The sequence below is a fragment of the Olea europaea genome, chromosome 4 (genome assembly GCF_002742605.1).
Source record: "Olea europaea var. sylvestris chromosome 4, O_europaea_v1, whole genome shotgun sequence".
Taxonomy (NCBI): Eukaryota; Viridiplantae; Streptophyta; class Magnoliopsida; order Lamiales; family Oleaceae; genus Olea; species Olea europaea.
The window spans coordinates 6,482,876-6,510,266 of record NC_036240.1 but is presented as its reverse complement, the minus strand read 5'-3'; the positions used below and the strand labels follow the sequence as shown (position 1 = coordinate 6,510,266).

The window sequence follows — 27,391 nt, the reverse complement described above, 5'->3', positions numbered from 1 at the left end:
ATTTTTAGTCCCACATTCAGACCCATTTTCGACATAGCAAACGATCTAATTGGAGAATGATGCCTGAAGAAAAGTTGTAGCCCTTTGAATTACCTTTCCAACGCATCTTGAATCACTTCAATTGGATATCGAACGAGAAAATTATGCTGAAAATACTGAAACATGCGCAGAATGTCATTTCGGGCGAACCGGGTGCCCATGCTCTATACCCTCAGCGCCCAGGTGCTGCATTCCGAGAAAGAGAAATTCAAATTTCTAAAATATATTTCTCGGTCCAAATCGACTCCAACCCGTCTAAAACTCCTAGAAACTATAAATACCACCCAAAAACCTAAAAAAAGGGGAGAGCCACACATTACAAATCTGTGGAAACCATCCACGTATAGGGGGAACGAGCAAGAGAATTCTGGGGAGAACATCCGGCGATTACAGAACAATTGAAGGGGATTTTCATTGGCTCAAACTTCTGGGATTGAGAAAGAAGAAAGCAGAAAAAGGGGCACAGTTGGAAAGACAAATACAATTGAAGGAATTAATTTTGAGGAAGAAATCAAGCTGCTACAAACGAGTTTTTCCATTCCTTTTTCTTTTCCATGTGCTTTCATTTTAATTTACTTGTGTTAATTCTTTCAATTATGCACTAAACTTTAATCCTAGGGTTGATGTAGCCTGCTTTAGACATGTTTGAATTCTTTTTTAATTATTTCAATTAATCTTTCCATTTATTTTTTTACGTTGTTTGTGCGCAATGCTTTCAATTAACTGGCCACTAATTGATTGATTTGATGTTCTAAATTTTGGCGCTAGAGAGAGGCAAATTTAGGCGTGATCTAAGACAACATAACCTAGATTTCGTAGGTTTCGAGAGAAGGTGCGAATCTTTGAGTCTTGTTTTAATTAAAAATCACATGCTTGATAATTTTTATATCTTTAATTCGGAATAGAGATATTGGAATTAAAATATAGAAATAGATTTTATTTGGCGCTCGAGAGAGGGAAATAGAATCACTTTAGCGTTCTTGCCTATAAATTTTGGAAAGATCGATAGAAATAGTTATATGGTTGAAAAACATTGTCAAAGGTACGGTGAAATCATTCCATAGGCATTCATAATTTGATAAGAATCTCTATAATTTATCCTCATTTACTTGTGTCGTTCATCCCATTTATTTTAATTTAGCATAAAATATCGTTTCAACATTTGATTGTCTAAATAAAGTGAGGGCTAAAATAATTATAGTACTCAATTGATTCGAATATTAATCCCTGTGGGTTCGACATCCTAACTTCTTTACTATATTACAAAACTTGATACCGTATACTTGCGGTTTAAAAATCAAGTTGAATAAATCGTGTGGCACCACCCCTAGCTTTAATTGTTCATTAACAGGAGGTTAGACCATACTTCCTCATTGTCCGTAAAAATCTATTTTTTTAATGAATATTTCTTAAATATCAATATTAAAATAACATCAAAGAGCTTGTTTCAACTAAAAACAATAATAATAATAACATATCTAAATTTAAATAAATTTCACCCCATTTTCCTAAAATATTTTTTATCATTGATTAGATCATTTAAAGGGTAACTGGCACAAAACGTCCCTACCTTTCATGTTGATTGTGAAAAAGTTCATAACTTTCATTTTTTGACATTTTTGCCCTCATTTTAACGTTTGGTTGTTCAAAACATCATTTTCCCTATATTTGAAAATAAAATGACCATTATATCCTCTTATTTAAAACAAAAAAAACAAAAAAGAAAAGAAAATTAAAGCACAAATTGCAATCATACTCCCAAACGTTCTAAAAAATATAAATCAATCCAATAAATTATAAAAATTAAAAAAAAAAAATCATCTATTTCTTCTCTCTTCTCCCTCTTCCTCCCCTCCTCCACTACCAAAACTCCACCCTCCAGCCATCTTGGATGTCGGACCAACATACCATGTTGAAGCCCTCAAAACATATTTGAACAAGAAATGCAGTTTCTTGTACATGTAGCAAGCCCACTAAATTCCATTCTTTCTTTTCAGTCCCATAGATTTTTGCTAATTTTCTCTCATTAAATCACTGTTCAAGAAATGCAGCAACCTCAATTTCCTAGATTTGATTACCGTTATATGAAATCCAACCGTGGGAGTACTAATTTAGCATCACATATAGTGGCTACAATTTTCTTGTTCTCAATTGTCGCTGGCGCAGTCGCGGTTTACTTCTTCCTGTTCAAACCCAAACCACCAAAAATGCCGTCGATGTTGTGCAGTTCCCGACATTCTTCGTCACAAACAGCACCGTCAATTTCGAATTCTTTTAGTTCGTGACTGTGACCAACCCCAACCACAACAAGTTCTCTCACTATGACAGCTCTTTGCAGCTCGTCTACTCTGGGGAGCCGATAGGTCTCTGTTCATTCTCGCAGGAAGGATCGATGGCGACGACAACGACAGTCAGAAAATGTCCGCCAAATTTGATGTCTAGAAGTACCCCCTCCCAACTCTGACCAAAGCGACCGTGATGGCGGATTAGGGTTCGACAACAGTAATAGATCCAGTATTTCTTGTTTAAATATGTTTTGAGGGCTTCAAAGTGGTATGTTAGTCCAACGTCCAAGGTGGCCGGGGGGTGGAGTTTTGGTGGTGGAGGAGGAGGGGAGGAAGAGGGAGAGGAGAGAAAAAAGAGATGATTTTTAAAATTTTTATAATTTATTGGACTGATTTATATTTTTTCACAACGTTTGGAAGTATGATTGCAATTTGTCCTTATTTTTCTTTTCTTTTTTGGTTTTTTGTTTTAAATAAGAGGGTATAATGATCATTTTTACATTCAAAAATAGGAAAAAAGATGTTTTGCGCAACAAAATGTTGAAATAAGGGCAAAACTACCAAAAAATGAAAAGTATAGACGTTTTTCACAATTAACATGAAAGGTATTGACGTTTTGTGTCAATTACCTATCCTTTAAATATTGAGCTTTTATTTTACCAAGATACCAATTTTTAAAACATTGACAAATACTTTATACACATTGATTTTATTTTACTAGAAAAGAAAATTAACGATTATGAAGAGGAGAGGGGAGGCGTGGGGGTGGGCGTGGGGATTGGGTTTGGGGTTAAGTCCTCATTCGATATCCTTTACTTTAATTAATTTTTCATACTAATTTTCGGCCACACATTCATATAATAAAATATTATTTACATAGACTCAAATTTTTTAATTACATGTTCTTCAAAAAATTACTATTCAAAACAATATTTTTAAAATTTTAAGGATATCAAACATGTGTTAATTTGCAAGTTTTAAGTTTGACCCATGTTAAATAACTACAATTAAGCCTATGTTTGATAATCATTATTTTTAAACTCTTTTTTCTACATATTCGTTTTTAACAACACATTTACATAATAAAGTATTTACCCAAAGCTTTTTTTCAAGTTGTTAACTAAACATTTTCCCAAAAATCACTATTCAAAACTCTATTTTCTCTAAATAATGATTGTCAAACGGGGACTAATAAATGATGAAAACATAGTTTGAATTAGCATTGTAATAACAATGTTGATTCCTTCGTCTATGTGCTTGTTTGGAAGGAATTTTGTTAATTAATTTTTTGACCTTTACAAATAATGTGGGTTCTATCTGTAAGAGAAAAATTCAAAAATGACGATTGAAATAGTATAACAACGATCAAAAAATTGATGTTAATTGGATTAAAATCCATACCAAACATGCTCTATATTTGGTAAGGATTAAAATTAAAATTTTTGTGAATTTTTATAAAAGTTTATGAAGGTTTAGGAATTTAATTCTTCTTGTTCTTGTCTGTATTTTTATACGAATGCAGAGAAACCCTTATCTTGAATTGTTTTATAATGGCAGCTTTTGTTGGTGACCTCAAAGAGCCCAAAGACTATTTTCCTCCACTCGAATACCCGCCCCTATCTAGTAAGGAAAGGACAGTGTAACTTTTCATTGGACTATTTTTATTTCTTTATAACGCTGTGTGAAGATTGCATCCACTTGCCTTTCTCTATCTCATTCTCTCTCCATCTAGTTCACTCCAGTTTTTGTAGTTGTTCTTCCAAACGTTATCCTGCAGTTATCAGGTGGGTACTTCTTTTTCATTCATTTTGTGCCTTTTGATTTCAATAAAGAGGAAAAAAGTGCCTTCTTTAGCGATTTTGGTAGGAGCTTGATTAAATCTTGTATTCGTTTGTTATGTTTGAAATCTGAGTCAAATTTATTTTAAGTTGCGAAATGTGCACTTAGCATATCAATGTATTACTTATTGCTGTTATTTTCGTATCTTTTGACCTTTATATTTGCTGTGCACTTGTATGAACTCAATCCGTTTGGATGGTCTTTTGACTTTTTTCACTGTTAGGGCTTTAATTTCTTTATTGAAACTTGCTGGGTGAGTGAGGATTTTAGTTTGATTTAAGGACTTATTGGCCATTCAGTGTGTGAATATCTTCTGCACACTCAACTGTTTACTCATTTGAGTTTAAGAGGTATAAAGGTGGGTTGTGTGGCGCATTGGCCTGCTCATACGGAGAGGCAAGTGCACGTGGGCCTTTTTAAGGGCTGGGATGGAGGCCTTCAGGATCTCTGCTAAGGGGACGACCTGTCCCATTTATACGCCGTCTTGAATCATCACTTCCTAGTGGATAGTGTGAATTGACAAAAGGGATAATTGCAATCACGGTCCAAACCTTTCATTTTGTCGTAGACTTGAATGTTTAGTTTGTTACCCCCATAGATCCAAATCTTTCATTTTGTTGTAGTACAAGAACAAATGGATGGGATTGACCGTTAGTTGGCCTCAAAAAATAATTTTGACCACATTATTAATCATTTCAATAAGGGTAAAATGGTAACTTTACATTTTATGAAATGTGGGGAAAATTATTTTATCCTTGTTGAAATGGTTAATAATGTGTTCAAAAATATTTTTTGGGATCAACTAATAGTCAAATGAATGGAGCCCTCCATTTGTCCTCGTGCTGCAACAAAATGAAATGTTTTGGGACTGTGGATAACACAAACTAATGGTTTGGGTAAAGTTTGCGATAAAATGAAAGGTTTTGGATCGTGGCTGCAATTTTCTCCCTTTACAAAAATAAATTCTAGATACTTTTCAAATCAACTGATTAACACTTAAAAACAATATTCTGGTCAATTCCATTTTTTGTAAATTGTAATTTTTAATCACAATGAAATCTTTTCACTTTCAAGTATGTAATCTTGACAGCTTGTAGATGCTGGTTAAGAATAATATGCAATGACAATGAAAAGGTAATATATCAACCTAATTTGACAATATAGTTGAGCGTTAGTGTCTTGTGGTGGCTGAAGGCTTCATTTAGATTATGTGCACGATGAGAGACTCTTAACATTCTAACCAATTAAAGTAAATAAAAGATCAGCATAAGAGGATCAAGACAAGATATTGTATAGCTTATCAGATTTGTTGCCACGATTGATTGATTGATCTTGTTTGCTCCTTCATATCTTGTTCTTTGAATGATTTTCTTTTTATAAATATCGTGCCTTTTTTAAACGCAAAGTTACAATAGACAGGATCTACTAAATAATTCTTCTTCATGTCCAATGTGGTAAACACGATCCAATGTTATGATGTTACATTGGGATGCAATTGATTCCATCTTTGTGTAGCATTATAATATTTGCTTCATGAAATTGAAGTTTCTTATTCACACTATTTTTGACTTATCAGGAGGGAGGGTGAAAATGGCACAGATCTTGGCTCCTTCTGCACAATGGCAGATGCGAATTGCAAAGAACTGTACAGATGCACACCCATTGATGACAAAGACATGGAGCTCTCTTGTTATGAAACAAAACAAGAAAGGTTCAGTTAAAAGCTCGGGAAGATTTAAAGTGTGTGCACTCCAGTCTCAAAATGGCACTATCAACCGTGTAGAACAGCTGCTAAATTTGGATGTAACTCCATACACTGATAAGATCATTGCTGAATATATTTGGTATGTATTCGTTTCAAAAGTTCCACAATGAATGTTAAATTCCACATGTTCAACATCTTTTCTTGTTTGTATATACGTATTTTAAGGTAAGCAAATAAACAATTTACTGAAAAGTTAAATATTCCACCATGAAAAAATTTTGTTGATGAATAATTCTTTACTGGTCTTGCTTGTGCATCCTGACCATTTTTTTGCTGTATCCGTGACAGGATTGGAGGATCTGGAATTGACGTTCGTAGTAAATCAAGGGTAGACACTGATGATTTGTTTCTGTTATCTGCAATGTGTTGGTAATAATAATGCATCTGTTCTCATATAATATTTTCTTTTTCTAATTTCCAGACTATCTCAAAGCCAGTTGTACACCCTTCTGAGCTTCCGAAGTGGAACTACGATGGATCTAGTACAGGACAGGCACCTGGAGAAGACAGTGAAGTTATCCTATAGTAAGATCATGGGCACATGATGTCGTCCACGTTTATAAGTTACTTCTCCTTTCGACCTAAATATATTTGAATTTGTTCTTCAGCCCCCAAGCAATCTTCAAAGATCCATTCCGTGGTGGTAATAACATCTTGGTAAGTGTATCCAGTTGGCCGTCGGTGTTTCATTTTGCTCTAGTACTATTGAATTTCACTGAGATGTGCTCATACATGAACTCAAGGTGTGCTTCTCAAATGCAATAAATATGTATCATGAAACAGGTCATATGTGATGCATATACACCACAAGGCGAGCCAATTCCAACCAACAAGCGCCATAAAGCTGCTCAGATTTTTCGTGACTCGAAAGTTGTTGCTGAAGTCCCATGGTAATCTATCCTCGTGAATTTATTTTGATTTTTTTCTGTCCTACAAAACTTTTTCCCCCACATCTCAAAACAGACTTGAATGCTTAAAAAAGAAGCTGGATATTATTTTCTAATATTTTATTTCAACTTGAATAAGGTATGGTATTGAGCAAGAGTACACCTTGCTCCAAACAAATGTGAAATGGCCACTAGGTTGGCCTGTTGGAGGCTACCCTGGTCCTCAGGTAATAACATTTATGCAGTTCGGAAAATGTTAATATTCATTTAAAATTTTGTTGCTTACATCCTTTTCTTCTGATTTTGGAAGGAAGATATTATGCTTATAGATAAATAGAATGTTGCTTAAATCTACTAAATGGACATACATTTTACAAGTTATAATGATGAATGACCAATTATTTGACCATTTTACTTGTTTGGGGAATGTTTAGGGCCCCTACTACTGTGGGGCTGGGGCGGATAAGTCATTTGGTCGTGACATATCCGATGCTCACTACAAAGCTTGCTTATATGCTGGAATTAATATTAGTGGCACCAATGGAGAGGTCATGCCAGGACAGGTCTCTTTCTTTGACTCTTCTTTCTTGAATGGACATGAACATCAGTTGCAATCCTCTAAAATACCATTGATGACCTGTTTGATGCTTTCTGTAGTGGGAATTTCAAGTTGGTCCCAGTGTTGGAATTGAAGCTGGAGATCACATCTGGTGTGCTAGGTACCTCCTTGAGGTAATTTTTTGTAAGTTCAAGTACAATTTAAAGATCTTGTTTCTGAGAGGAGAACCCTATACAGCATCTCTGATCCACAATTTTATTTGAGTAACTTGAAATACCTAGAGGCTCCCTTCTACTTATATATCGACATGAACAAAATGTAGGTCATTCTTATCATAAAACTTAAGGGCATGTACAATTTGCAGTACAAGATAGGATTGACGATATAACTATTCCCCCCCTCCCCCCTCCGCGCATAACTTGTACTGTTCAGACCAAGTTACCAGACATGCCAAAGTGAATGATAGCTCCTGTGGCATTTTTTTTTCTGATTGAATTAACTTGTCATCTGAGTTGAGACAGAAGATCTACATGAATACATTTCTGATGTTTTTGTGAATTTAAATATCTTAATCAGAGAATTACTGAACAAGCTGGAGTTGTTCTCTCACTTGATCCAAAACCAATAGAGGTACTGTAGACTTCATTCTGATAAATTTATTTTTCTTGGTGTGTAAATATGGAAAAGTCTAATCTACTCGTATACTGGAAATTCCAGGGTGACTGGAATGGCGCTGGATGCCACACCAATTACAGGTATTCAATTATTTTTTTGATATTCGGTCAAAAATATGTTTAATGTGTTCTAGTATGCAAGTTTACAACAACTTCAAGATATGCTTGCAATTTGCACTAAGATGCAATAATTTATGGATAATTACTTGAATTTGCAGCACAAAGAGTATGAGAGAAGAAGGAGGATTTGAAGTGATAAAGAAAGCAATTTTGAATCTCTCTCTTCGCCACAAAGAGCATATCAGTGCTTATGGAGAAGGAAATGAGAGACGGTTGACAGGAAAGCATGAAACTGCAAGTATCGACACATTTTCATGGGTATGCTAACTAGTTCTAAGTTGAGCATCTTCAGTAAGATAAAAACTTATATTTTTTGGCTTCCTACTAATATATCTTTGCCAAACTTGCAGGGAGTTGCTAATCGTGGTTGCTCAATCCGTGTGGGTCGTGACACTGAGAAGGAGGGCAAAGGTAATCTTGATTACAAACATTCTGAATTGTTCTCTCCATATCTCCCAATATCTGGTGCCAAATTTTCTCCCATTTCCTTATTTATTTAATAATAGAGTCGTCTATGGCTTCTTTTGGTGGGTTGGACTGGACAGCACTGACAATATCATAAAAGAAAAAGAAGTTAAAATCCTACATATTGTCTTGCCCAGTCCAATTCTCTATATGAAACTTGGTCCATGTAATAATGTGTTCATCAAGCTTCCACATGCTCACCATTAGAATCAAAGATCATACAATACTCCGTGATACATTAATTTTGACAAAGAGGAGTAGACTTATTAACAAGCAAAATCAAGAAAATTAAACTTTCACTGTTCTTAGATCCAACTATCGCACCACTGATAATCCGTTCTTCAATCCTGTTAACTGTGAAAAGTGAAAAAGACCAAACTTCTTGTTTAACTACCTCATCTAAAGCTTAAGCTTTTAGAGAGGAGATTTATTTATTTTTCATTGAACTCATAATACGTGCACAATCTTCATAAATGGGCTACAATAGATTCAAACCAGGATCTTTGTATGCTCTGGTAGAATCACCTTGCCTTAAAAAATGGTTAGAGAGATGTTAAATTTATTTACTTAAACCATTTCTTCATGAGTTCTCTGGGCAACTATCCTTGCTTATCATGGTGATTATCTTTCGTGCTAGGTTACCTGGAAGATAGGCGTCCAGCTTCAAACATGGATCCCTATGTCGTGACTTCATTACTTGCCGAAACTACTTTATTGTGGGAACCAACACTAGAAGCTGAAGCCCTTGCTGCCCAGAAGCTGTCGTTGAAGGTGTAAGCCATTGATGTTAAGGTACCTGTGCTTGAAGGGAATTACGTGGTGCTGTTGAGTTCGCAGGCACAGAAGCACATCCCTTTTTATCGACCCCCTTTCAAGAAATCTTTTGTAAATAAGGAACCTAAAATTAGCAATGGCCACACTTGATATTAAAAGATGGTCCCTTGAACATTAGACTAGTATGAATTTTTAGCATTCATGAAAGTCTTGGATAAGTTTCATGCTATTTTGGTTTTGCCATTTTCATTGCATTGCTCTGAAGACTTTGATTTATCTATTGTTGCAGGTTTAACAGGATAATTCAGTTCTGTACTATTCATTCAATAAACTCTTCTTTAATCAAGAATGTCTTAAATTTTAAATAAATGTGTGCAGTGTGCTGCTTAACAACTCAAGTTCAGATCAAGTTGTTCGATGTGGAATTAAAGTAGGTAAAGATCTTGTATTGTACTCTTATCATGCTCTTGACAAAAATGAATTAGACGTGCATGCGAGGTGGTGTTGAAAACTAAATATAAATAAATAATGTGTTCTTATTTGAGTGCTTAAATTATGGATGGCTGCAGGGATGGCGAAATTATTTGTCCCCGCCTTTTGGAGCAGGGTTGAAACGATGACGGGGAACATAGTTCCTGTCGGACTACAATTTTATTTTTTTCCTACAATTTAGATAGTATATTAAAAAAATAAAAATATAATCCTAGTTAAATGAACAAGTAATAGGGTAATAAATGGGATATTTAATGTCTCGACTCCTAGGGATCTCTAGTAGGGCAGGATGGGGGATCTATCCTTGCACCATCCTGTCTTGTCGACGAGTAGTTCAATATAGTATTAGAGCAAACAAAATACTTGAATTTAAGTTTTGCTGCTGCTGCTCATATAAAATGGTCCACATATCGAGCATTAAATAAAAAATAAATTTGACTTCAAGGAAGGAAACACGTTATGCATTAAAGTCAATTAAATTAACAATTTTGTCTAACAAATTTTAGCTTTTAGATAAAACATAGTTTAACAATGTAAGGGTAGACCAAAATAATATGACATTGTGGTTGTTAAAGAATCTAGTTACTGCAAATATTCCAGCACATTTAACAATAAATAAAAGGTAATGAGAAAACATAATTCATACAAATGACTCACAAATTGATCGGGAAGAAAATTTAATTTTTTGTTTTTGTTTTTGTTTTTGTTTTATAAGAAGCTAAAGTTTATTCTTAGTGTACACAAATTAAAAGGCCATCCACTACATCTGTAAACTGTTCAATTCGAAAGGCAGGATATATTCTTTTCTCCTTTATGAGGCTAAACTCTGAACAAAACCAAGGAATTCCAGCCATTTCTTTGAACTGAAGATACTAAATTTTTAAATCAAAAGTAAGAGAAAAGATAGATAATTCTTGAAGAAAACTAAGTTTTATGGGTAAAGAATGGAACCATTTTTCTTGTATATATATATATATCTTTCTTGAATTAAGGAAGGGCATAAATAAAATCAAAATTTTCTGCAAAGCTAGAATTGGCAGGCCATGGCTTTTGGAGCAGGGAGATCAGCAGCAGTTGCTCTTTTAATACTCAATGTCATTCTCTACTTCATCATCACTGCCATTGCAGCATGGGCTGTAAATCATGGAATCGAAAAAACGCACAAAACAGGTACAAGTTTAAGTCTTAATCCCAATTCGAGAGTAATAAGCGTGAAACAAAAAACATAACTGCACATACAGAACACAAATATTTATAGTGGTTCACCGCAGTATGAGAAACATGACCACTTGTTACCACAAAATTTTTCACTATAATATAAAATAAGACGATCTATTACAATGATATGAACGCCCAATAAAACTCTTAAAACTTGGTGGATCCAAATTAGGAGGATAAATGGACGACATAGATAGGCTTCACATATCCTGACACTTTTTAGTTTTTATCGATTACACCATTTGAGAATGTTGTTCGACATCACAAACAAGATTTCCAGTTCTCTTACATCATTAATTTGCCAAAATTTCTTGCAGCATCTGTCCTACCTCTCCCAGCTCGAATTTTTCCAATATACTATCCATTTGGAAATATGGCTACTGGTTATGTTGTAATTATGTCGCTCTTAGCTGGGGTCGTGGGCTTCACCACCTCAGTTTCTGGAATCAATAATGTGCTTCAATGGGATACCCCAAATCTACATGCTGCTGCTGCATCTTCTTTGGTTACTTGGTTACTTACGCTGCTTGCAATGGGGTAAAATTATATATCATTATTGGTTATTTTGGCATTTCGGGGCTTTTGTTTTACGATATATTTGGTAGACTGGGCTGAAGAGGACAAGATATGCTTAAGGAGAGAGACCATTGCATATCCATAACAATTGTGTGTATGCTGCAGGTTAGCATGCAAAGAGATTGATATAGGCTGGACTGGATCAAACTTGGTAAGCGTGTTCAATCATCTCGTCTAAAAAAAAATAAAAATAAATAAATCTGAACTATTAATTTATAGATATAAATTCTACGTTGAATACACCCTCTAACAACTAGTTAAACCTACTCGATATTGTCCATTGGGCTGAAGAGGACAAGATATGCTTAAGGAGAGAGACCATTGCATATCCATAACAATTGTGTGTATGCTGCAGGTTAGCATGCAAAGAGATTGATATAGGCTGGACTGGATCAAACTTGGTAAGCATGTTCAATCATCTCGTCTAAAAATAAAAAAATAAAAAAAATCTGAACTATTAATTTATAGATATAAATTCTACGTTGAATACACCCTCTAACAACTAGTTAAACCTACTCGATATTGTCCAAACCATATGAAAACTCTCCTATATTTTACTTCTATGTAAAAATAAAACAGAACGTAGTATCGAATAGTTTGATTGCTTGCTAGAGCCTTGTGATGTTGACCTACATCGTCTAAATATTAAGCTCTTAACTAACGGGAAATTTTTTTGTTAATAACAATACTAATTATTTCTTATAATGTTGTTTTACAGAGGACCTTGGAGACCCTGTTGATATGTGTGAGTGGAACTCAGTTATTCTGCATTGCTGCTGTCCGTGTTGGTCTTGACAATGCAGTTGGAACAGCAGACGAATACTATTAATTTGATCAAACATTTAAGATTATCTTGTAAATGGATGTTGCAATGGTTCCTACTTTTCTAATATAAGAGAGGTCGCCCAATCACAGTCCGGGTGGGAATGGTTCTTTTTTGATTTTTTAAGGTTGTATTTGTGCGTGAATTACTTTGAAATAATATTGTGTTTGATGAATTTTCACCTCCAAAGTTTTGTCGGCTCAATTTACACACCCACGCTTAAATCATGAGATAAAACAGAATTCGACTATTAACTGAAGGGAAGAAAAGAATCTCAAGAAACGAAATTTTTTTGAAAATAAAATTTATTTTGTCCAATAATTTATAGTTTCGACAAAATTATTGACGGATGGCGCATTCACAACCACTCGAAAAGAAGTCAGGTTACTTGTGAGGGTGAAAAGAAAAACAGATCCTTCGTTCTGCAACTTCCTTCCCCGACCCGACCCCTACACTCAGGGTCATCCATGTACCCAAACCTACTCTACACGCACACCAAACCTCGACTTACACCCCGTCCTCTCTGCATATTCAGGTCCTTCACCCCAACTAAAATCTTGAACTATCGGCTGTACTATTGCAAGAAACCAAGAATCAATGTCAAGTGTACTGCAGATAGTAACAGTGAAGCAATTGGGGGCAAAAAAAATTGGGAAAAATGGGTACCCAGAAATCTTTTTGCAGCAGAGAAAGTATTTAAATTGATATCTGGGGCAACCTCCAGCCCCATTGCCCAGTACATATCCTCTCCCACCACTTTCTTGCACTCCGTCGATCCCAGAATTAAGTTGGTATTTTACTTTTGCTTCTGTTAATTTTATCATTTTATTTTTTCAATGATGAATTTTCTTAATTCATGGTTGACCTCTGCTCATTGTTGGGTTTGATGCCGAATTTATTATTTTTATTTTTATTTTTAACTGGGAAAAGGCAATTTATGAAGCTTAATGGCTGATTTTCTGTGGATCAATCCAATTTTCTTGCTCATGTTATATATATGTAAGTAATCGGGCTGGAAAAGTTGATTCTTTTGGATTTCAGAATTGTGTATTGAGTGGAAGTCAATGTAATATTAGTATATAATTGTTTGAGAAAATGGAAAGGTATAGTTCAGGGCTGCAAACTCTAATCTTATTCACAGAATAAAATTGGAGGAAGATATCTATTTTCTGATAATTATTGGAAATTATAAGGAAAAACCTCAGTGCAGCAATCTTCGAATTTGTTTGCAAATTTTGATTTTATGGACAAATTATTGAGATGTTCGATTTAAGCAAAAGAAGAAGCTCTAATAGAAAGTTAGAATAAGATACTCTATCCCTATATATCTTTTATATCATTTCGTTTTTCCATTACCCAAGCAGTTTTATTAAGCACTTTTTTTTTGGCTGTTTTTTTATTTTTTATTTTTTTCCACGTTTAAATTGGTAAAATGACCCTGTTATGTGATGTGATTGATAAATTAGTGACTTGCCTGTATTTCATTGTGAGAAGAATGTGGAAGAACAGCACAATGTAATTCACCATTTTGATCTTGCAAGGAAGAAAGTAATTGAAGACAAATGGAATGAAAATTTTCTTTTATGTTTTGCAACATTGGTGAAGAAGAAAGAAATGTTCTAAGTTTTCTTCACATACATACGTCGGATCTTTAAGAACATCTATAACCACGCCGAGCAGATTTCTCAGTTACATATTTTTCCCTCAAAGTTGATAATTTCTTTTTTTTCATCTACTTTCTTGTATATCCCACTTCTTAAGTTTGTCTTTACAGTAGACTACACTGTGTTTTACCAAGTAACCAAACGTGTGTTTGGAAGTATGTTTCATTTACTGTTGGACCATATAACATAAGCCCTTCATTTTTGTGCATTGCAGGCGATGATTGTTAGAGGTTTTCGAGGAGACTGCAATGCTCACAAAATTTTCTTGTCGGCCGGTCCATCTATGCCAATGCCAAACATTATTTCTTTCTCTTGCCTTGTTGGTCTTATAGGTGCTACCACTTTGTCCAAATACATTTTTGTTTGATAATTGTACTGCTGCTATTCTGGCTTCATACTTTGGTAATCTATTCAAGTTTTGATGCCCGTTAGTCGCCTTTTATTCCCTCATTCCCCATCTTTTCAATTGTTCTTCCGTTGTTTTGGAAATTAACAGGATGAAATTTTTTGGGACCTCAAAAAGATTTATTGCTCGCAGGTTGTATCAATTAATATCTCACTTTTCTTGTTCTCTCACCAGTTCTTGAAACTTTACCTTCAAGGTGGGAAACACAATCCAAACTATAATATGTTGATATATATATAAGGAAGGTCGACGAATTGTCTGGTCTAAGATTTCTTAGTCTTTCCATTATTCCTCTAGACTTCCTTACAAGGTGCCTCAATGATTCAAGAATTGGCAGTTAAATGTACAAAGCGTGGTCATTTTCCATTCTTATTTCACTTCTACCAACAAAGGATGAACTTGAAGAACAATTACTTTCTTCTTTCATTGGCCAATCATCAACTGGACAAACCCATGCCAATAAACAGCCCCTACTCGAAAATAATCTAAAACAAGAGGGAAAATACATGTATATCAAAACAAACATGAAGTTATGTGAAATAGCGATCCCTTGTTGCCTAGATAATGAAGGCAATAGGAAGTGATCTTCACCAAAGAGCACAAGGGAGCAAAAATAGGAATTGTCCAAAATATTTTTTATTAGTAGTATGTGCAAAGTGAAGTAGAACAATCAAAGGATTCAGAGGAAAACCTGATCTTGATGGCAAGTCATCGCTTAACCGATGGTTTAATATCGAGTTATTCTCCAACCTTTGAAAATGAATTAAGTCACCAGTCTCAATGTTGAAATTAATCCAAACTACTGTTAAATCGACTTGTGAAGCTAGATTTTGCTTCTCAACTTGGAAGTCATAAATGCTTTTATGATGATTGCGTTTCCATATATCGAATATTTGGGCAACTTTCATCGTTGGGGACTAATTTTGCTTCTCAACTTCGAAGTCATAAATGCTTTTATGATGATTGCGTTTCCATATATCGAATATTTGGGCAACTTTCATCATTGGGGACTAATTATGCAACTATAATGAAATGTAAGAGATTAGTTGGCTTCATTTTAAGCATTACGGACAACTTGCTACAGGGATAATTGGTTGGGGAAAATAGTACACAGCAAAAAGGGACATTTTCTCCTTTGAAAGCGTGCTTCCTTCTCAAAGCGCCGAGCATCCATCCAATGCATTCTTTCGATCTTGTACCCAGGGTTTGGTACATATGCAATCTCGATGAAATGAAAAAAGAAAAGGACTAGCAACTACATCAATCAACCAGGATATCATTCTATCTTCATCTATCAGTTCTTTCGTTTTGAATAAGAGTCGAGCTACCTCGACGATTTTTCTACTTAAATAGGAAATAATATCAGCAGTTTCAAGGCTTTCTTGTACGTGTTCTTTAAAATACAAACTTATTGACAAAATCAGATGAACTCGCCGTTTTCCTTTAAACATTCAAACAAAGATATAAGTAGTATGTAGAAGAAAAGTCAATAAAAAAAACCTCGTACATGAATGCCAAATCAATAAGATTACTCTAAGAACAAGACACGTAAATGCAGGTGGGCAATTACATTTTGGAACAAAATTCACTTCTTCATTCAAGCACTGCTTGACAGTGATATGAAACAGGTAAACTACAAATAGAGCCATAGTACAACTCTAAGTACTTCACGGAAAAGAGTTTCTATTTAGTCACATGGCTGAAAACCCACTAAAACTAGGCAAGGGAGGAATTACAAAGTTCAGACTAGAGAATCAAGATGAAATATGGAAGGAAGAAAATATCTCTGACCTGCAGCTTAGAAATTTACTAAGTTTGCCAGCAGAGACTTCTTCTACCCTCCTGCATGATCTCGACGGCAATTTTGTATCTTTCTAAAGATGCTGCTCCTGCCTCGATGAAATTAAGGGATTCTTCTCTTAAACTCCAAAACATCAGGGGCTTGAAATCTTCAGAACCGCCTGCTGAATGAGCATCTCGGAGTATACCATATCTCGCATTTTTGGTCCATCGATGCAAGATATATCGAGATGGAAGCTCCCTTATGTTCATTATTTGGAATACTTTCAAAGCGTGCCTGCAAAGAACACCTTCGAACTCAAACATTTTACAACTACAACTGATATTAAGATTGGATGCATTAAAGGCAACCGTATTCCTCTCATCTCCATTTCCGCACTTCTGTACCAGATATCTACTAATGGCTCCTTCGACATTTATTTTTGTTCCAACATAGCTATAGCATTCTAAAAGCTCTTTCTGAAATACTTTAAACATTGTGATGGTGTAAAGCCTTCTACACTGTTCTTCTATGGGGTCTTTTGTATGCAAAACTGCTTGTATATTAAACGAATTCAAATCCTCCTTCCTTTCCTCTTCACGGCGTTGTTCAAGAGCTTTTTCATACAATACAACAAATTCTTTGAGAGGTGTTTGGGCTGTCAATAGAGGACTGAAATATGATTTCAAGCTTCCATCCACAGGAATGCCAGCAAAGAATATGCCCCTTATGTGCAGGGGAACCCAACTTTTACGCATTCTGTACATCTCCCTTAACCAAGCATTCTCTCTCAAGTTATATTTGTTCATAAGCACATTCCACGCCGAATCGAATTCATTAGCGGTCTGGGTCTGAAAAATACAAGTTTCATACTCATATTTGAACTTGGCATTCATTGAGAGTAATGCGCCCAGGTTCTCCTGTTCTTTGTTCAGAATTTGCCATGCAGAAAACCGATGGTGTGACCCCCGAAAAACTTGTGCAATTGAATTTTGAATGGCCTTGTCCTGATCGGCTATTATAGACACAGGGTGGCGCCCCGACATTGCCCTAAGCCATGCCTGAAATATCCAAGTAAATGACTCTTCCGATTCGTCAGCAATTAGAGCACAGCCAAGAAGTACCGATTGCCTATGATGATTAACCCCAATAAAAGAAGCAAATGGCACAAAATAATTACCTCTCCTGTATGTTGTATCAAACACAATCGCGTCTCCAAACTGAGTGCAGGAAAATCTAGACCATGCATCAGCCCAGAAAAGATTCATGCCTTTACCATCATGCATTTCCACCGCGTAAAAAAATCCCGTATCCTCTGCTTGCCGAGATTGAAAATACTCAAGAAGCATACTATACCACTCACTACCAATATTACTTTCTCGCACTCGCTTGACAAGGCTAAGGCCTCCATTTGTTTCAACTAAATCCAAATTTTCCAACCCACTGCTTCCTTCCTCTCTATACCCCTTTGATGCAAGTGTCACTCTTCTACTAGGATCTGTGGGACTGTCAAATTCATGATTGTGATCCTTTTGAAGACGATCGACCACCCACCTTCCCGATTCTTGTCTTTGTATTCTCATGTATGCTCCACAACCTACTCTTGAAGGGTGCTGATGCCCTTCCTTGGAGCACACAAATCTTCGGGATGTAATTGATCCATCATGTTTGGAGCGGAATAACTGACCGATCCTGACTTTAAATCCTGTAATGGCTGCATATGTGTAGTAGAATTTGTATGCTTCATCAGCAGAACTAAATTCGAGACCCTTGTATGGTTCACCTCTAGGTACTGCAATTCCTCCCATGTCTTCCTTTTTGAGACGTTTAGTGTCGACAACACCAGTTAGACCATCCTCCTCGTGCGATCTGATTCCTGTCCTACTTGCCCCACCAGCTGATGATCTAGGAGTAGGAAAACTTTTTCTCTGAATCTTGGGTGGACAAATTTCTCCAGGGACTTCAAGTTCATGGTTATGTTCCTTTTTTATATTGGCCAAAACCCACTTCCCAGAATCAACTTTTTGCACTCTTATGAAAGCAGGACAGCCAGTTCTTGCGTTTGTCTGAAATCCCTCCTTTGAACAAACAAATTTCCTACAAATAACATCGCCATCAACTCTGGATCTATACAGCTGACCAATCCTAATTTTGAACCCCACTTGGGTTGCATAGTCACTGTAAAACTCTTGGGCCTCTTCTGCCGAGTCAAACTCTAACCCCACATGTGGTTCCATCTTGGATTCCCCTTCATCTTCACAATGGCCATTGCTTTTTCCAGTCGCTAGACTTGCTGGTTTCGTCCTCACAGACATAATATTTCTGAACTCCTCTCTATTCATGTCAGTATCTGCAGCACACACATAAAAAAGGTCAAAAAAAATGAAGCTAGTTATTTACAATCTACAGCAAAGAATAGCTGATATAGGGTTTAATCTGTCTTTACTCACTTTAGAATATTTTGTGGCAAAGATGGGAACGGCGGCTTTAACTCATAAAGAAGTAAAAATTAAAGCTAAAAAGATCTGAAGCGCATAAATGGTACCACATAAAGTTTGATATAAGACATATAAGTGCATTCCAGCATTTTATCCTCAGTAAGTGCCATACAATAATGCTAGTTCTGAACATACGCAAGGAAGCAGGAGACCAGCTACATCTTTGTACATCAACTTGACAAGAGTGCATATCAAAATTCCAACCTTTACATGAAAGAAAGACTCTTGTAGAGGTCACAATGGCGTTTGTTCGTGTAGAATCAGGAAATTAATTACGTGCATGTGTAAAATGGGGAGCAAAAATTTTTAACGATATAAATACCAAAAGGAACAAAGAAAAAATATATCTTATAGAAAATAAATCATAGTGTTTAATTTGATTTATAAGCAGCTTTTGACAGTTAATCCTACTCAAATAAATTTAGGAGTCCGTTATAAACTACCTAATAGGAACACTAGAATCAAAAATTCAAAACACAGATAAGCTTCGCTTCAGCACATTTTTATAGACGTATCTAGCTCATTTGGACATCACGATTGACAGACATAGTACACACAGAAATTAAGTTATTAAACCTTGACTCTAGACCAGCTAAGCTAAGATTTTACATGCCTTAACTTGTTTGTTAGTCATCAAAAACAAAGTTTCAACTTAATTTGAAAGAATTAAATACATTTTACAACTTTAACCTTGGATTAATTACATTTTATCCCCTGTTTCAGTTGCATCCTTAACCATATGATTATTCATAAACATAGCCAATCTGTTAACTTGCTGTTTGAATTGGCAATAGATTGTGCAAGGTGATGTGTAGCTTAAATGCGTCTACATATCAATACACTTGCTATTTTATATGCTGGGAGTTTTTTACACTCCTATATATTATTTATTACAGTTGCACCAAATGTGCCATTTGTTAGCAATCAAAAAGCAACCCCAATAAAATAGCTCACAAAACGCCAAAGAAAAAGGGTGGGTAACTTGGAACCCTGTCCAGTTCATCCCGCAACTTAAAATACCAAACAGAAGCTTTCCACGCCTAAAACAACCATTAAAACTCTCTCCTTTTCCCTCAAGTAAACCCTTTTTCATTTATATAGTGTACTTTATCAACTAATCCATGCATATATTAGTTGCACCCCCAACGACAAAGTCGGAATTTACGTTGCTCGTTGTTGCAACACCCATCAATACAAGAAGGAAACCAAAACCAAACTTTGAATTATATAGGAAGAGAAAGAAAACTCAAAATTAATAAATGAACAGATCTGCAAATTATATCAGAATAACCATACATGTGCCAGCCAAAAATAAAAAAATTGAAAAATGGAGCAAAAAGTATGGATTTTTCACAAAGTAAAATGAGTTATATGGAATCCTGGATTTCAGTCTTCAATCAAACAAAAAGAGCAAACCCAATTTGTCAGCTTCCACAAAAATTGTTGTAATATAAAAATAAAGTTTTAACCTTCCAATATCTAAGCCATTTAATTTTCTTTTTTTGATTTAATAATCAGATTTAACACAAATTAAAAACATCGTAATTCATATTATAACTTATATTTCAATGGTTTAATTCTGGGGGTTGAAATTCACCTATAAAATCTGGTTATATCTCATTGAAAAATAGAACTAGAATACAATAACTTGAAATATTATTTTCTTGACAATTTTATAATATACTATCTTGGCAACTTGATGAGAGGCTCATTCATTTATCTCTCTATGACTGTGCCCATTGAAGGAAAACCACCAGTGAGCATCATGGATTTTATCTTGGAATCGTGTAGTGTCGAAAGAACCTGCACGAAGAGAAGGCAACACAACTTTACGCCAGGGTCTTTGACGTGACTCCCTAAGGTTTGCATTTTTAACTCCTCTCTTTTTATGTTTATATTATTATTGAATTATGTTTATCTCATTTAATTGATTATGTTAGTTGATAAATATCTACACACAAATCACCCATTTTCCTAAAAATCTAAAGTTGTGTTGCATGATTTGTGTTTAGATGATTTTATGGTAATATTTAAACGATGAAGTGTTTCATGTGCTGCTTGATTAATGTGTGCTTTGTGTATAAATAAACTTTTCTCTTAGATAAATTGTAAGTGTGATCTAGTCAATAAATGTATCTTTCTTCTTTGATACATTTGGATTTAGTTTCCTGATGTACTTAATGTTAATAGTCTTTTCCTTTAGCTTCCATATTTATCTTACAGTGGTAGAGTGTGAGAGAGAAATAATGATCTAATGACATAAAAGCATGTTTCTAGTTGAAAGAAAAAAATTTCCATGAATCTCTCTTACGATAAAATACTAGTATCTCTTTTGGAGGCACCAACAAAATCCTCTCATCTTTGTTCATGGTTTATGTTTAAAGGTAAAAAATATATTTTAATCAATATGGATGTGACAGATGCCTAAATAACACACACACACACACACACACTCTCTCTCTCTCTCTATGGGAAGAGAAAAATTAAGCATATATCTAATTAGATGTTTACTAGAGTATTTTTACTTGGAATAATTCTTTTTTAAGTGAAATTGAAATTCGACAAAATTATTGTTCCATTTTCTGAGCCTCTAATTTGAATATATTATGCCATTTTTTAATTATGGATGAAATGATAGAGGGTAATGGCAAAACATTTCAATGTTTGATATTATTCATTGATTAACACGGTGTTCCTCTCACTATATAGGTGTATTTATTGTAAAGGAGATATCTCATTAGTATAGAAAATTGGCATCCCTCGTTTATTCATTTTTTGGGCAAATCTGCCTTTCTACCTATGAGGGACAGATTATTTGATGATTAAATAATAATAATAATAATAATAATAATAATGCTATGTTGTGTTTCTCTTGCACCTATCCCAATTTCTCTTCCACAAGATTTAATATCTGCAGTTGTTTAATTTAGATGCAGCGGTAGTTAAGTTGCTTTGACATCCAGAGAGGTACATAATTTGATTAATGTTAATATCTATATATAGTTTCCATTTGAACATAAATAAAAAGTATAGAGTTCACCATATGGGATATCTTATCAAATGCAGTGAACTTCCTGCGTTATCCAAGGTTCTAAGCTATGAGTCTAGCTGTAATTTATGGCAATAAATCTCATACTTGGTCAGAACTTATGTGAGTACTCAGCACAAATCCGTGGCTCAAAGGGCACAAACATTTGGCTGCAATTGAGACAACTTATAAATATCTTATTTACTAAATTGGTAAAATGCGCTTATTTAATATTTTAAAAGAGGTATAATTTCACGACTAATCTGCATAATTTTATTTACATCTTAAGTGTAACATAGAGGATATTTTGTAGGGTTAAAATTAGATTTTTTTTGTAGATTGTTATTAAAATTTTGAAATGTGTAGTTGAAACGTTGTGCCTATGAAAGATGTGGTTCATATTAATTGTTTAACTTTGACTCATATTAAAATCGGATTTTAGTCTGTACCAAACATGCTTATAAAAACAATAAGTTTTTAACTTTAAAAATTAAATTGTAATTCTCAGTTTTCATTCATTTAAATTTTCAGCTTTGGAGCTTAAATTTCAAATTTAATAAAATTCAAAAACCTTGATTAAATTATTTAATGTTCATGAATATTTAATTTGAAGAGATGGTGTAGCCGTGTAGGTGTTTGTGTTAACGAATGACTGTATCGTATATAAAATTTGTGTTATATAATATATGTATGTATTAATTGAAGATGCAAAGTAGTCATTAAACTCTTGATGACATGTGAAAATTTAGCGTTCTAATTCCAGTGAAGACCTCTAATAAACACATTCTTTTTTGTAATACAATTATGAGAAGTAAGAGATTCAAAAGTGTGATTTTTATTTTATCGTAGAGGTTTTCTGCATAATTGAACATGACCGGTGTGATAGTATTACCAAATATTATAATTAAATATGCGATAATATTTGGAAAGTTTTTAGATGACATGCAAATTTGCAAGTGGAGAAGAAGAGCTATGCAAATTGATATTACCAAATTACTGTCCAAGAGGGACATGAAATAAATTATAGTATGGACATACATAAATCATCAAGGGGATGGGTTTAAGCCTATAAGGGAGTCACCTCCGGCTTTGATGCTCGGACTCATTGAAATGGTCGGAATACCCATGTTAGACACTACACGACACGGGTATGAGTATGAGATATATGTCGGATCCTCCAAGTTTCAATCTAACGCTTCATTATTTTTTATTCTTCTTCGTTTTCTTCATTTCATTATTTTTGCTTCTTCTTTGTTTTCTTCTTTTTTTCCCTTTTCTTTCTCATTTTTGCTCTCAATAAACTTGGTGCCGCCTCCGAGAAGATGTTGAAAGGCGACAGCGCAAGATTGCCCCTTCTTCTTCTTTCTTTCTTTTTTCTTTCCCTTTTCTTCTTTTTTTCTTCTCTCTCTCTTTGATTATATACATAAGACATAAGACGAAATTCATTTTACTTGCCTAATTTCACGAAAGGTGGAAATTACACGATAGACTATATTTTCATTTCTAGAGGGGGTATTGTTCATCTACATCTATCCCAATGAGCCGTCTATCAAATCGTTGCTAAGAATAGCTAGGATTTCTAGAAGAAGATGCCATTCGTTTGATGAAAAATAAAAAGGAATATCGAAAATTCATTGATGGTTTAGAATTTTGTTTGTATAAAATGAAAATAAGTTTCATAAAGTGCTACTAGGTACTCCACTAAGTACACATTGCAACCAATCCTCTCATAATTAAAAACTAAACCCCAAAATTCTATTTTATTAAGACCCCTTATTCAATACTCATTTCTTTTTTTGTGAACAATTGATTTTGGTCTATTCAAAATGACATCTTATGCTAGTAAAAAAAATTGAAGCTTGAAAGACGTATTCACGGATTCGTGTCCAAAATTTGGACTCTTTTTAGCCATGTCTATGTATCCTATATTTTAGAAAATAAAAGATCCGACATTTAGATACATACCCGCCCGATACCCGTATTTGAATCCGAGGATCATAGACCTCCGGGAGTAACCCAACCCTTGTGATTGGAGATTCCATAAAGAAGGTTCAATGTAGTGGAAACAACCTGTACTACGTGACTCGAAATAACACTATATTATTTGTGTTCATCCCTACGGTGGTAGTGCTAGTAATAATGTGATGTCAGGAAAGGTTTAATCCTGAATGAGTATTGAGATGAGAATTCTCGAGAGGTGTGGGTCACATGCACCCTTAGAGGACTCATCTATGTAAGAGTTGTCACGAGGCCGTAGTAGCTATTGGATTAGGCTACTCCATTGAGACTCTTACTAGAATCAAGATTATAGCGTATGACAATTAACAGCGCCATCCGCAATGAATTTAGCCTAAATTGATACTGTACGTAGAACAAATGAAGTTGGCTAAAGGGACCTAATTCAAGGTTTAGTCCATTATAGCTTCCTCAGATGGAAATTATCTTCACTAAGTGATGTTCAAGTCCAAAAGATGCATACACCTATTACAAAGTATTATGTTGTCACTATTATATTATATTATATATTTATCTATTTTGAAAATTTAAAACTTGTAAGGGATTATTGTAACATGAAAATAAAGTTTTAACCTTTCAATATTTAAACCATCTATTTTTTATTTTTTGATTTAATAATCAGTCTTAACACCAATTAAAAACATCATAATTCATATTATAACTTATATTTTAATGGTTTTATATCTTATTGAAAAATAGAACTAGAATACAACAACTTGAAATATTATTTTGTCTACAATTTTATACTGGACTATTTTGGTAACTCGTTGAGAGGTTTGTTCAATTATCTCCCTATGGTCTTGTCCGTAGGAGGAGAATCAGCTGTGAGCAACATGAATTTTATCTTGAAGATGTGTAGTGTCAAAAGAACGGAGGGGAGGCAATTGATGCAACTCCTAGGGCTTGCATTTCTAACTCTTCTCTTTTTATATTTATATTATTGTTAAATTATATTTATGTTATTTGATTGATAAATATACACACACAAATCATCCATTTTACCCAACAATAATTATTATCCATTCCACACAAAATCAAATTCAACGTGAAACCCAGAAAAAAAAAAATACACATTCAACAAAATAATAATAATAATAAGAAAACGAATGGATTAAAGATTACGAAAGACTAATTAGGGTTTTACCTTTTGCATATCGCAGTAGCTGAAAATCCAATTGGGAGTTTTTCTGACCTCAGAATTATTCTAAATTCAGGTGGGTCACAGAGAAATTTCATACATTGAGCCGTAAAATCGACTGATTCACGCGGTCCACTCAAATAAATTACACTTTAAACTGAAAAAAATATATGTATATCTGATCATTTCCACGTTTAAAATGGATCAGAAACGAAAATCTGGTTTTCCTTTTTCTTTAAATTTACTGATTCACTGCAGTCATGGCTGAAGGGGGCGTCGATTTCCGAGTCCCTCGGGTGTGTGGGGTGGAGCTGAGGTGGAATTCCAGTACGGTGCGCTTTTTATCGATGTGTTAGAGAGAGAGAGAGAGAGAGAGGCTGAAAGAGAGAGCATTCATGGAGAGAGTTTTTATATGGTGATGTAATGGGGGCCCGTCCGTTGCAGGGTAAATAAATTGTTTAAGGTAGAGTCAATGAGATCACTTCAGATGGTGACGGGTTGCTTTCTATCGACTAAGTTCATAAATTAGAATAAGGGGTCTAACCAACTTCATACTTATCGAATTTTCAACTTAATGAGGATGCAATAAGGGGTCTAACCAACTTCATATTTCTAATTACAAGAAACATAGAGATACTTGAGTCATTCTCACACATTACCTTCCTAAAATTAACAGCTATTATTTGTATTTTCAATCCCAAATCCTTTTGAGTTATTTGAATTCGCTGACTTCCAATTATGTGCGATACAATTGTTAATAAATTTGCGTTACCTTTTCATCTACTTATGCCTTACATGCATATTATGAGATCATATAATGCAAGGTTACCGTATCAGGGATGGTTTGATGGTCAATTGCACTTCGACTCTCAAGTCTGAAAATTGAGTGAGGGTGAAATAAATTGACGAATTTTTTTTTCAAGTTTTTAGATATTGCATACATTTTGCTTGTGCACTTATAATTATACAGAATTTGAGATTCGGGTATTTTCTAACTTTAAAGACTGCTGTACTAGTTGATTTGGACTCTCGTCGAGTCATCCACTCTATTGGAGTATGTGACATATATTAATCTTGTATCTTTAGTAATTGTTGTGTGACAAATAAAAGTGGTCCATTGTCTTAGAAATACCATATTATCTCCCAAACTCTCTTAATTAGGGATATGTGTATAGCTACGTACAATGATGTTAATAGATTTTTGCCCATTTTGAAAAGATCTCGCGGAGACCCTTCTACCTTCATAATAGGTGTTTGGAGCAAATGACCTATGGTCATCTAAAGGCATTTAATTCATCATTTGTTCCTTCGGTCAATAGTTTGATGAGCTAAGGGTTGTGGTGGGATTAACGTCGCTCAACTAGATTGTTGATCGCCTTGGGGCAAACCTTTAGGTTTGGTTGTGCCTTCAAACAATGTCCTTGGGTCAGAAGCATGGGATCATCGTCTAACGATCGCTGGCAAGGCTCTCCATACATCTGGTGAGGCAATACTACTCGACGAGAGTCGAATGTGGTGTGGTCCTCAATTGGGTAGCAGACTTAATTGTATTTTAAGTAAATTTAATTATTTTGCATGTGAGATATCTTTTCCTTGAAAATGGGAAGAAATAGATGAGAACTAAAAAACTAAGGTTGTATCAGGGAGATTGTGTCGAGAATTGAAAATTTGTTAAATTAAAAGCGTACATTTTCAATGTAATTATGGATAGCTTAAAATTATGCCACATAAATACAATTAGACCGTATTTAAAAAAATTTCTCTCAGATGCAAACTGATAGGGACTCAGTCAAAGAAAAAAATAGACAATGCCTATACTTCTATCTAAAATCCAGAAGCTATGTTAGAGTTTGTATCCAGATTTACGTGTGATTGTGTTTTTATTTAAAAAAATAAAATAAAATGATATGACATCTATATAGCAATTCATAGAATATTTTGGACTTGAGTGTTTATTTATTAGACATCAAAGTCTTTCAAATTGCATGTCACCAATATAGCAATCCACAAAATGCATTGGAGATTCGCTAAAAGCGACGAGTGAATTTAATATTTTTGTAAAAGTGAAATGAATATATTTGTGAACTTGACGCCACTTTACATTGTGTCAAATATTTAAGAAATTTGGCCTATTAGTTGGTAATTCTTTCTTGAATAGCAAGTACGTGTTCATATTTCGTTATAAAAGAAAATTGTACAAGATAATTGCACTACTCGTTCTCAACCTATAGGCTGAGTTGAATTGTCATTCCATCTATAGGTGGGTTACTTGGACTAGAATAGGACTGAACCAACTAGTTCGGTCTAATTTTGTTATGGGTCTTATAATAAAGAAATTAAATGGT

General features: G+C 34.6%; 3 protein-coding genes and 1 long non-coding RNA gene across 6 annotated transcripts; 3 read left to right on the top strand and 1 right to left on the bottom strand.

Annotated features, from left to right (window-relative positions):
- The first annotated feature begins 3,892 nt into the window (after positions 1-3,892).
- Positions 3,893-9,749, top strand: LOC111393422 (glutamine synthetase leaf isozyme, chloroplastic-like). Of its 2 annotated transcripts, none has more exons than XM_023018954.1 (14): positions 3,893-4,108; positions 5,740-6,007; positions 6,217-6,256; positions 6,350-6,453; positions 6,537-6,585; positions 6,712-6,818; positions 6,955-7,042; positions 7,250-7,378; positions 7,473-7,547; positions 7,951-8,004; positions 8,092-8,129; positions 8,267-8,426; positions 8,519-8,579; positions 9,271-9,749. In XM_023018954.1, exons 2-14 carry the CDS (start codon positions 5,754-5,756, stop codon positions 9,408-9,410), a joined length of 1,299 nt encoding a protein of 432 aa, XP_022874722.1. In that variant the 5' UTR covers positions 3,893-4,108; positions 5,740-5,753; the 3' UTR covers positions 9,411-9,749. The 2 variants fall into 2 exon arrangements, with proteins under 2 accessions (XP_022874722.1, XP_022874723.1); XM_023018955.1 differs by lacking the exon at positions 3,893-4,108 and adding an exon at positions 4,133-4,186.
- Positions 9,750-10,389: 640 nt separating this feature from the next.
- Positions 10,390-12,691, top strand: LOC111393423. Of its 2 annotated transcripts, none has more exons than XM_023018957.1 (4): positions 10,390-11,069; positions 11,435-11,654; positions 12,049-12,094; positions 12,412-12,691. In XM_023018957.1, exons 1-4 carry the CDS (start codon positions 10,943-10,945, stop codon positions 12,520-12,522), a joined length of 504 nt encoding a protein of 167 aa, XP_022874725.1. In that variant the 5' UTR covers positions 10,390-10,942; the 3' UTR covers positions 12,523-12,691. The 2 variants fall into 2 exon arrangements, with proteins under 2 accessions (XP_022874725.1, XP_022874724.1); XM_023018956.1 differs by lacking the exon at positions 12,049-12,094 and adding an exon at positions 11,799-11,844 and having other exon boundaries at positions 10,394-11,069.
- Positions 12,692-14,138: 1,447 nt separating this feature from the next.
- LOC111393424 lies at positions 14,139-14,622 on the top strand. The gene is made up of 2 exons (XR_002702414.1): positions 14,139-14,204; positions 14,395-14,622. It is a non-coding gene; the product is annotated as an uncharacterized LOC111393424 (long non-coding RNA).
- Positions 14,623-16,054: 1,432 nt separating this feature from the next.
- LOC111393421 (protein FAR1-RELATED SEQUENCE 7-like) lies at positions 16,055-25,443 on the bottom strand. Its single transcript, XM_023018953.1, has 2 exons — positions 25,053-25,443; positions 16,055-18,716 (listed from the first exon to the last, which is right to left on the bottom strand). Exon 2 carries the CDS (start codon positions 18,706-18,708, stop codon positions 16,396-16,398), a length of 2,313 nt encoding a protein of 770 aa, XP_022874721.1. The 5' UTR covers positions 18,709-18,716; positions 25,053-25,443; the 3' UTR covers positions 16,055-16,395.
- Between the last annotated feature and the right edge of the window lie 1,948 nt (positions 25,444-27,391).

Coding starts and splice junctions, on each gene's coding strand:
- LOC111393422 (XM_023018954.1), top strand. CDS start 5,754: ATGGCACAGATCTTGGCTCCTTCTGCACAATGGCAGATGCGAATTGCA. Junction 6,257..6,349: donor ACGTTCGTAGTAAATCAAGG/GTAGACACTGAT, acceptor TCTAATTTCCAG/ACTATCTCAAAGCCAGTTGT. Junction 7,548..7,950: donor GTGCTAGGTACCTCCTTGAG/GTAATTTTTTGT, acceptor TATCTTAATCAG/AGAATTACTGAACAAGCTGG.
- LOC111393423 (XM_023018957.1), top strand. CDS start 10,943: ATGGCTTTTGGAGCAGGGAGATCAGCAGCAGTTGCTCTTTTAATACTC. Junction 11,070..11,434: donor CGAAAAAACGCACAAAACAG/GTACAAGTTTAA, acceptor AATTTCTTGCAG/CATCTGTCCTACCTCTCCCA. Junction 11,655..12,048: donor CTTACGCTGCTTGCAATGGG/GTAAAATTATAT, acceptor TGTATGCTGCAG/GTTAGCATGCAAAGAGATTG.
- LOC111393421 (XM_023018953.1), bottom strand. CDS start 18,708: ATGAATAGAGAGGAGTTCAGAAATATTATGTCTGTGAGGACGAAACCA.